This window comes from Salvelinus alpinus, chromosome 5 (assembly GCF_045679555.1).
Source record: "Salvelinus alpinus chromosome 5, SLU_Salpinus.1, whole genome shotgun sequence".
NCBI classification, from domain to species: Eukaryota; Metazoa; Chordata; class Actinopteri; order Salmoniformes; family Salmonidae; genus Salvelinus; species Salvelinus alpinus.
In genome coordinates, this window is record NC_092090.1 from 13,667,281 (window position 1) to 13,677,763 (window position 10,483).

At 42.7% G+C, this 10,483-nt stretch overlaps 1 protein-coding gene across 2 annotated transcripts; it reads left to right on the forward strand.

The window, feature by feature from the left end:
- Positions 1 to 472: 472 nt before the first annotated feature.
- LOC139575583 (mortality factor 4-like protein 1) lies at positions 473 to 7,112 on the forward strand. 2 transcript variants are annotated; one of them, XM_071400683.1, is made up of 13 exons: positions 473 to 672; positions 1,203 to 1,249; positions 1,380 to 1,447; positions 1,926 to 2,012; positions 2,170 to 2,208; positions 2,443 to 2,523; positions 2,607 to 2,632; positions 3,003 to 3,091; positions 3,370 to 3,471; positions 3,854 to 3,942; positions 4,169 to 4,341; positions 5,666 to 5,750; positions 6,525 to 7,112. In XM_071400683.1, exons 1-13 carry the CDS (start codon positions 633 to 635, stop codon positions 6,604 to 6,606), a joined length of 1,008 nt encoding a protein of 335 aa, XP_071256784.1. In that variant the 5' UTR covers positions 473 to 632; the 3' UTR covers positions 6,607 to 7,112. The 2 variants fall into 2 exon arrangements, with proteins under 2 accessions (XP_071256784.1, XP_071256785.1); XM_071400684.1 differs by lacking the exon at positions 2,170 to 2,208 and having other exon boundaries at positions 517 to 672.
- The last annotated feature ends 3,371 nt before the right edge of the window (positions 7,113 to 10,483 follow it).

A 10,483-nucleotide genomic window follows, 5' to 3' on the forward strand; every position in this document is an offset into this window, starting at 1 on the left:
CTGTATCACAACCGGCTGTGAGTGGGCGGCACACAATTGGCCCAGCGTCGTTCGGGTTTGGCCTTCATTGTAAATAAGAATTTGTTCTTAACTGACTTAATTTTTAAATATTATAATAATCTAAACATACACCCAGAGCTGGTACATTATTCTCATTGGCAGAACTATGGGAAAATATTGTCACATGCTCTGAATACAAAATGTGTACAGTGAAATGCTTACTTACAAGCGCTTAACTCTATTTCTTGAACTGCATTGTTGGTTAAGAAAATATTTACTAAATAAACTAAAGTATGAGTCCCATAGGCCTACGCACAATTGGCCCAGCGTCGTTAGGGTTTGGCCAGGATGTAATTGTAAATAATAATTTGTTCTTAACTGACTTGCTTAGTTAAATAAAGGTTCAAATAAAATAAATGAACATGGCTCCTTCACAAAACAATGATAATGTTCTGTGTGGTCCACATGGGCCGCCACAGCGCAATGCGATATCGTGGTCACCTGACCGCGCTGCCAGGCTGTGCACGTCGCGAGAAGAGTGGCGCGCCCTTTGCCGTGTTGTGTCAGGAAGAAATGGAAGCTGGCAATGCACGAATTTGATCATTCAGAGATCCGAACAGTTGAGTCTGTGAATGGCGCCAAAACAGGACCCTAAACCTAAATTTCAAGAAGGTAATGTGCACCGGGATGATGAACTGTAAAATAAAAAACGTAGCTAGACCCTGTTGTCTCGTGAGTGGAAAGGCATCGACGCCTCTGCGCTATAGCGCTTCTCGCGCAGAGCACGTTAGCCAGCTAACGTTAGCTAAAACAGTCTGCTCTGCTGGTGTGCTAGCTGTATGCTAGCTAGATATATCATCAATAGGAAAATTGCCTGAATAATGAATCGAATAATTAAGTGTCATCTACCATAAGTAGTGTACTAATACACGTACCTTTCGTATTCATTCAGCCAACTAACTAGACTGTTTGCGCTAACTGGCTGTGTTGAAACAATAAGCTACCTAGCTAACGTTAGCTAATTGCTAACGTGTAAACAATCCCTTGCCAAGGGCCTTGGCTTGAATAGCAAATGTAACTAGTTTGTTTTATACGTTGGCCACATATCCACGAAATACTTTGAGCTACACCTTAGCCAACCACTGATGTTCACGGTTTGTTAATAAAACCATCCAGCATTTGTCTATTTCTTCTGTTTTCAGGTGAAAGAGTTCTGTGTTTTCATGGGCCGTTGCTTTACGAAGCAAAGGTGAGTTTAGATTCATTCCACCAATCTGAATGGCTGTCAGCTCGTGTTTACTAAACAATACACCATTTACAGTAGCCTATACCTATAGTCATATTTATTACAATTCTTAATGATTGTTGTTGTATTTCAGGCAGTGAAAACCAATATCAAGGAGAAGCAAATTAAGTACTTCATTCATTACAGTGGATGGAACAAAAAGTGAGTCATTTTTGCATTGTTGGCTTTTCAAATAATACGACACGTGTATCTAAAGTGACTTAGTCATGGTGCGTATGTTTTTTACTAATGGGTGGTCCTGGGAATTGAATCCACTATTCTGGCGTTGCTTGCTCTAACAGAGCGTTTCCCAAACTCTTGGGGACCCCAAGGGGGATTCAAATGATCAAAGCTTGATGAGGAGTTCCTCATTTGAATCAGCTGTGTAGTGCTAGGGCAAAAACCAAAGCGTACACCCCTTGTGAAACGCTGCTCTAACATTTGAGCTACAGAGGACCAGTACTGTCTCTATTTAGACAGTACTGTTGTAGCTATGGACCCATCTTTTTTTTTTTTGAATTAACTTTTATTTTATTTTTATGAATGCTTACCTCACAGCCACAGACCTAACATTCTGGTATTGATTCAATAAAAATAAGCTGTCAGCGATCTGAATGTGGTTGATTTCTTTCTGTTTTAGCTGGGATGAATGGGTTCCTGAAAGCAGAGTTCTCAAATATGTGGACAGCAACCTGCAGAAACAAAAAGAGCTTCAAAAGGCTAATCAGTGAGTTCATCTATCATCACAGACAGACTTTGTGTTGGGGTGGGGGGGGGAAGTGTTTTAGTGTATGGAATGTACCTACTGTGTCAACATTGTATTCAAGCTGCCATTGAACGAAATACAAGAATGAGATTCTATATGTCAATCAATGTCTCCCCAGAAATGCCGACGATGACTCGAAGATGGGAGAACATAAAAAGTGATTCCACTTATTTTAATAATGAACCACAATAGTCATCTTTATGTATATAGCACCTATGATACAATACTTGCAGCCCACTGTGCTTTTACTTGTAAGCACTAGTTGAACATAAAACATACTGGTTAAAAGAAGGATACATAAAATGATCATGAGGAAATGTGAGAACAAGTGTTTCTGAAGGTTACTGTAGTTCATGGCCTGGTTTCTTGGCGGTGTTCCTTTCTCCTGCAGGCATTATGATGTTGAGGGAAAGATGAGGGGAATAGCACCGAGCAAGAAGATTGCTGCTGTGCAGCAGAAAAATGTTGATCTGTAAGTTTGATCCCTTCTTTCAAGTTTGACCTACTTTCAAACTTTCACAAAAAATAATTTAATGCAATCTTTTTTTTCTTCAGGAAAGCGAAAAAGACAAAACTAAAGAGTAAGTAAAAGTGTTAGTTCCACTAGTTTTTGCTACTAGTAAAAGTGTTAGTCCCACTAGTTAATGCTACTAGTAAAAGTGTTAGTCCCACTAGTTTCTGCTACTAGTAAAAGTGTTAGTCCCACTAGTTTCTGCTACTAGTAAAAGTGTTAGTCCCACTAGTTTCTGCTACTAGTAAAAGTGTTAGTCCCACTAGTAATAGTGTTAGTCCCACTACTTTCTGCTACTAGTAAAAGTGTTAGTCCCTCTAGTTTCTGCTACTAGTTAAAGTGTTAGTCCCACTAGTTTCTGCTACTAGTTAAATTAACCCTTTAACATTCCTTTGTGGATAGAGTATGATTGTGTGTCTGTCCCATTTGTCTTTGTGCAGCACCAGCGGCTGGAGAAGGCACCAGCACAGGAGAGATGCCACAGCCACCGCGGAAGAAGAGGGCTCGTTGCGACCCAACTGTGGAGAGTGTATGTCCACCTATGAATTCTGTGTGTTGTCCCTCTTGTACAACAGGCCTGTTCTGTGTGTTGTCCCTCACATACAGCAGGCCTGTTCTGTTCAGTTGAATCCTCTCATACTCTGTAACAACGGCTCCAGTTACTTATGTCCTGCAGCAGTCAGTCAAACACAGATGGGAATTGTGGTTTTTAACAACACCAGTAGCACATTTTTTTCTTCTTCTGGTTTTCACATCTCTCTTATTGTAAATGAGTCTGACTGTTCCATTTGGTTTCACTGTAACCAGGAGGAGACGTTCATCAACCGTGTGGAGGTCAAGGTAAAGATTCCCGAGGAGCTGAAGCCGTGGCTGGTGGATGACTGGGACCTTATTACCAGACAGAAGCAGGTGGGGGTCTAGACAGCGCTCTACCAAGGTTGGGCTCAATTCCAATTGAAAATGGTAAATTCAGGAATTTAAATTTAAACTTCAAATATTGAAAAACTTTTGAAATTAATAGCTTTTACTTTTAAGTTTATTGAGAAGTCATTGAAAATAGTTTTTTTTAATATTTTTTTATTTGGAATTTCAATTCATGAATTGGCTACCGTCACTTCAAATTGAACCCAACCCAGCTGTCTACCGTGGTCAGAAGATGCCAACTATTTACTGGCAAGACAGTCTTTCCCTACAAGTTCATTCTTTACAGGATTTTGTTTGTGTTTTAAGCGTATTTTATGAGGTGCTTGACAAATATGTATACATTACATTTTTCTTACATTTTTTGTAGCTTTTCCACCTGCCCGCGAGAAAGAATGTGGATACTGTCTTGGAGGACTATGCAAGCTATAAGAAATCAAGAGGAACTTCAGAAAGCAAGTAAGTAAAACCACACCCTTCTCGACGCTGCAGTACGAGTGAAGTTACAATGAAGGAGGTCTCTGACTAGAAACCAGGCAAGCTAGGCCTGTATCTGCTTATCAAAGTTGGCTAGCTGTAATTCGCTTGCTTGGTGAAGTTCAACCTAGGTATCACACATTCTTCAGCTCCAGCTGTGAGCACTCCAGCCACTGCCTGTTGTCTTATATCTCCTGGTTCCCCTCAGGGAGTATGCTGTGAACGAGGTGGTGGCAGGGATCAGGGAGTACTTCAACGTCATGCTGGGCACTCAGCTGCTCTATAAGTTTGAGAGGCCCCAGTATGCAGAGATACTAGCGGATCACCCCGATACACCCATGTCCCAGGTCTACGGGGGCCCGCACCTTCTCCGGCTCTTTGGTACGTAACCACGGGGGGGGGGCAGGACTGTCTGAATGAGGAGGATCTGAAGTAGCCTCTGGACTGGAACTTTTAACAAATATTTCAGTTTGAATCTCAGGAGGCTAACGTTGTGGTGATTGAGTTCTTTTTAGGAGAGGTGAAGACCCATTTCTCTCTTTAGTTATTAGAGCCTTAAGAAAGTTTACAGTGCCTTTGTCTACTCTTCTCCTACCACCGTTCACTGCGCTGTCATTGGTGCACCGTCACAGCACCCACGAAAGCTCTCATCTTCAGCCGTACTGCTAATGAAGGAGACTTTAATAGATTTCATTATCGGCCATTATCACAGGGATGAAAGTTTACTTTCTGGAGTCAATGGGGTGTTCGAGAATGTGTAATGTGCAATACCCAGGGAAGGCCAGAAAGTTAAGCGTCTACCGCTGACACAAATTGCATCCAGAATCCCATTAGTTAGTTAATTAACATTGAGCAGATCTTTAACTACCAACATTTGGGTTTGTGATCTGAACCGGTGTGATCTTCAGATGGACTAAGTGACAGGGACATTTGAGAAAGCGTCTCGTTCCGAGCCAGATTGAACTGAGGTTAGTAGATGAAGAACCATTTAGAAAAGTGTTTGTGTCATCAATGGCTGTGTCAAACACTTGAAGGTCAAACGACAAGCGTCAATTGGATGGTGCTCTCTGCAAATGAAAACTGCTTCTATCTCAAGGCCATCAGACTGTTAAGTAGCCATCACTAGGCAGCTTCCACTCGGTTACGTAACCCTGCACCTTAGAGGCTGCTGCACTATATACATAGACTTGAAATCACTGGCCACTTTAATAATGTTTACATACTGCTTTACTCATCTCATATGTATATACTGTATTCTATTCTACTGTATTTTAGTCTGTGCCACTCTGACATGACTCGTAGTAATATTTATATATTTCTTAATTCCATTCTTTTACTTTTAGATTAGTGTGTATTGTTAGATATTATTGCACTTTTGGAGCTAGAAACACAAGCATTTCTCTACACCCACAATAACATCTGCTAAATGTGTGGATGTGACTAACATTTTATTTTCAAATTATAAATAAAATGAAATCACATTTTATTTAGGAGTGCATTTAACAAAGTCACAACACTCTTCACAGATTTTTAATAAAACTGTATAGCCGTTTCCATGGGAGAGTTTATCAGTTCACCGTCATCTGTCCACACCTGCATTGAGACAGTATTTATTCAAATATCAGCCAATGCTAATATAGATTCATGTCTGTGTACATATGGTTTAAATGTGGTCCCTGACAGTGCTGTTGTTTGTGTTGTGCAGTGAGAATTGGCTCCATGCTTGCCTACACTCCCCTGGATGAGAAAAGCCTGGCTCTGCTGCTCAACTACCTGCAGGATTTTCTCAAGTAAGAAGCCTCTCCTTCATCCCCACTCGTGAAATTGAATGTCTGGCTTGGCAGAGCATTCCCTAACCTGGCTGGCCTATCATATTTATATATTCTCATCAGAAGGATTTCACTGTTGAAAACGTAGCCCGCTGACCGTGACATGCTGCTATCTAATCTCGCTTCAGGGCTCGGTCTAAGCTGGGCTACACAATCTTGACACTGACAGAATTTGTGAAATTGAAGTACCAAATTTCTGATATCACTCTTAACAAGAAGTTTTCAAGACCATTGGATTCCAGAGTAGAACTAATCGTACAGCTTATCTCAGTCATCCTGATGAAGCAGTTCCTTTGTTCACTGTCGCTCTGTCATGAATGTTTTCCTTGCAGTGGGCCTAAATATCTGGCCGTGTATCTGCAGGATACTGTCTGTGTACCCTAGAGACGATCTGGGAACGTGGCCATAATCATGATCCTCCTCAACTTGGAACACCGTAGTAGATTGGGATGAGTTCAGACGGAGGCCCTTTTCACGTGTCGTTATTTCCTGTAAACAAATGTGGCCTCATCCTAATTGCTGCAGATGGTTATCTGGACCAACTCTGTTTAAATGTCCAAATGGAAGCTAGGTTATCATTAGTTAGGATGATCTGCTCCTCATTCTTCTGCAGCCTGTAATATTTCTACACTTCGTAGAGGCCGATCACCTTTATGAATACAGATGCCAAGTTTTTGTCCATTTTCTATGGCTGATAATTGACCTCCAATCGCTTGTTTCTCCTGTCTGTCGTAGGTATCTAATGAAGAACTCCTCCCTCTTCAGTGCCAGCGACTACGAGGTGGCGCCCCCAGAGTACCATAGGAAAGCCGTCTGAGAGGAAGGTGCAGTGGAGCGGGGGGGGCGGTAGACCCATTCGGGAAAAACACCAAGCCTCTTCCAGACTACATGTAACCTTCTCAAACCCTTTTGAGTGGAAAGCTGGACTGGATTTCTTTTCACTTGGACTATTTCTGGAGGTTCCCTGGAGTCGGTTATGTCTTTGGAGCAGTGGTAGCTTTTAAGATGTAAAGTGTGTTTCTTTCTTTCCCACCGGGTACGTAACACGAACGAGACAGGCATGTTTTTCTCCCAATATCGGGGACTTTTTACCATGAACAGCTCTGTAATGTTTCTGTGCATTCCATCGGATCTGTTTTGTCTGTTTTCACCTCAATGACTTTGCATGTGTTGATTTATGGATATTTGTTGGCATAAATTACATATGCGATTTTGATGCTAACCACAATTTGTGCAAAGCAATCGAATTGGAATGTCTTTGGTGGGATACATTAGCTGTGTTATGGTTGGCTATCATTTTGTAATAAAGATGTTTCTACACAAGTTCTGTATGGTAAATATCCTTCATTCTCCCTGACAACCTGTACTCTACAATACAGAAATAATCCTCGTTATTTTGGCATTCATGAGACTGAGATTGAACAATGGCCATTGACTCCCCGTTAGATGGTTGTCACTCAAGTTTTATGTCAAATGCACAATCACAGTGAAATTAGTGACTTGCAAGCCCTTCCCAACAGTGCAGTATTCAGTATCAAAATAGTATAACTGGCACCTACTACCATACCCTGTTCAAAGACACTAATCTTTTGTCTTGCCCATTCACCCTCTGAATGGCACACATACACAGTCCACGTCTCAAGACTTAGAAATCCTTCTCTAACCTGTCTTCTCCCCTTCATCTACACTGATTTGAAGTGGATTTAACAGGTGACATCAATAATGGATCATAGTTTTCACCTGGTCAGTCTGTCATGGAAAGAGCAGGTGTCCTTAATGTTTTGTACACATGTAAACAGGGCTGAAAACTTACTGGTAACCCAACTATATCAATACTTATGGTAATATACATGTAAACAGGAGTCAGATAATATCTATTTCTAGAGTTAATGGTAACCCAACTATATCAATATTTATGGTAATATACATGTAAACAGGAGTATACTATCTATTTCTAGAGTTAATGGTGATCAATGAACAGCTAAACAATATTCATCTAAACAATATTAATTTTAGCAGCAGTGTAGGTGTGAGGGGGTGTGTATGAATGTGTGTGACACTGAAGGTGTGTGTGTGTGTCTGAGTGGGTAGAGACCTGTGAATGGGCAAAGACTCAGTGTGGATAGTCTGTGGGAGAGGGAGAGCAGTAGTTGTTAGCCATTTAACAGTCTTATGGCCAGGGGATAGAAGATGTTTAGGAGTCTGTTGGTCTGACCCGTGATGCATGTCTCAGGTGGCTGGAGTCTTTGGCAATTTTTCCGGGCAACCAAGAAAGACAATTTGAAAGATAGCTGCAGTTCAATTTATTCTGGAGCTTGTGTCTGAATTTTTATGGAGTTTGCATATTTCTTTGTGTAAGAATAATTGCTAGAAAGTTTAGAAGTTGAAACCTGGACACATTTAAACTGATAAGAGGATGCCCTAAATTGAGGATTCATAGTCTTCAGATTAGGAGGCAGAATTCCTGGAGATATATGAAAGACTTGGACTAAAAACAAAGCAGAGTCCTATATCATCCACTTCCTGTACAGTGGTGTCCTATATCATCAACTTCCTGTACAGTGGTGTCCTATATCATCTACTTCCTGTACAGTGGTGCCCTATATCATCTACTTCCTATACGCGTAAATGTTTTGCTCCATGAAGTAATCCAAAAATGTGTACGCCACCATCTTGTCTATTTCAAGTCATTGATTGAGACATTCTGTAGCTAACCTACTCCAACATGTGTGGAGATGGGCCTTGGCAAAACATAAAGGGAAAGGACTTGAATCACTAAGGTACTAAATTCATGATTTTAATTGACAGAATACAATGCTGCTGAGGTGTGGGCCAATGGTGTCTTTCTAACAGCTTCCAGCAACAAATACAAGCTGCAATTCCAACCGAGTCAGTCAGTAAATGGTGAGTGACAAACTAACAAAATAGGAGAACATCCTAATAGTCTACGAGCCTACGCCTCCCTGTCCTTCTCTTCTTCTGGATAGAGTGTAGACTTCTAAATGTGTCAATCAGCGGAGTGTTGTGGGAGGAGCTATAGGAGGACGGGCTCATTGTAATGCCTGGAATGGAATTAACGGAACGGTATCAAACATATGCAAACCACATGTTTGACTCAGTTCCTTTTTTTCCATTCCAGCCATTACAATGAGCCCGTCCTCCTATAGCTCCTCACTCCAGCCTCCACTGGTGTCAATGGATTCTGCACTAATGTAAAATAACTGGTTAAGCAAAAGCACAATCTGAGAAGACATTGACTGTAGAAAGGATTCATCAAATCCAGGTGTTAATTAAACGTGCAAGTCATTGGACTGTACTTATTTATGCTAACAATGAATTAAATTTTTTTAATTTTACTGTTTTGCTTGTCAGATTTGACGATTGGCATACACGAAGATGAGTACAGATGAGGCAGCAATGACAGACAGCAATGACAGGCAGCAATGACAGGCAGCAATGACAGGCAGCAATGACAGGTCCGAGGAAAATCAGAAAGGAAGTGGTGAGTGAATAACCATTTCACACTGTAGGTGTAGCCTACTGTGGTCTTAGGCAGGGTTTCTCAAACTGGATCCTGGGGCCCCCTCTGGGTGCACGTTTGGTTTGTGCCCCCTAGCACTACACAGCTGTTTCAAATAACCATAGCTTGATGATGAGTTGGTTATTTGAATCAGCTCTGTAGTGCTAAAACAAAAAGTGCACCCAGTGCTGGGGCCCCAGAACCGAGTTTGAGAACACCCTGGTCTGAGAACAGCCTGGTCTGAGAACAGCCTGGTCTGAGAACACCCTGGTCTGAGAACACCCTGGTCTGAGAACAGCCTGGTCTGAGAACAGCCTGGTCTGAGAACACCCTGGTCTGAGAACAGCCTGGTCTGAGAACAGCCTGGTCTGAGAACAGCCTGGTCTGAGAACACCCTGGTCTGAGGACACCCTGGTCTGAGAACAGCCTGGTCTGAGGACACCCTGGTCTGAGAACAGCCTGGTCTGAGGACACCCTGGTTTGAGAACACCCTGGTCTGAGGACACCCTGGTCTGAGAACAGCCTGGTTTGAGAACACCCTGGTCTGAGAACAGCCTGGTCTGAGAACAGCCTGGTCTGAGAACACCCTGGTCTGAGGACACCCTGGTCTGAGAACAGCCTGGTCTGAGGACACCCTGGTCTGAGAACAGCCTGGTCTGAGGACACCCTGGTTTGAGAACACCCTGGTCTGAGGACACCCTGGTCTGAGAACAGCCTGGTTTGAGAACACCCTGGTCTGAGAACAGCCTGGTTTGAGAACACCCTGGTCTGAGAACAGCCTGGTCTGAGAACACCCTGGTCTGAGAACACCCTGGTCTGAGAACAGCCTGGTTTGAGAACAGCCTGGTCTGAGGACAGCCTGGTCTGAGGACACCCTGGTCTGAGAACAGCCTGGTTTGAGAACACCCTGGTCTGAGAACAGCCTGGTCTGAGAACAACCTGGTCTGAGAACAGCCTGGTCTGAGAACACCCTGGTCTGAGAACAGCCTGGTCTGAGGACACCCTGGTCTGAGGACACCCTGGTCTGAGGACAGCCTGGTCTGAGAACAGCCTGGTCTGAGAACAACCTGGTCTGAGGACACCCTGGTCTGAGAACAGCCTGGTCTGAGGACACCCTGGTCTGAGAACACTCTGGTCTGAGAACAGCCTGTTTTGATAACACCCTGGTCTGAGA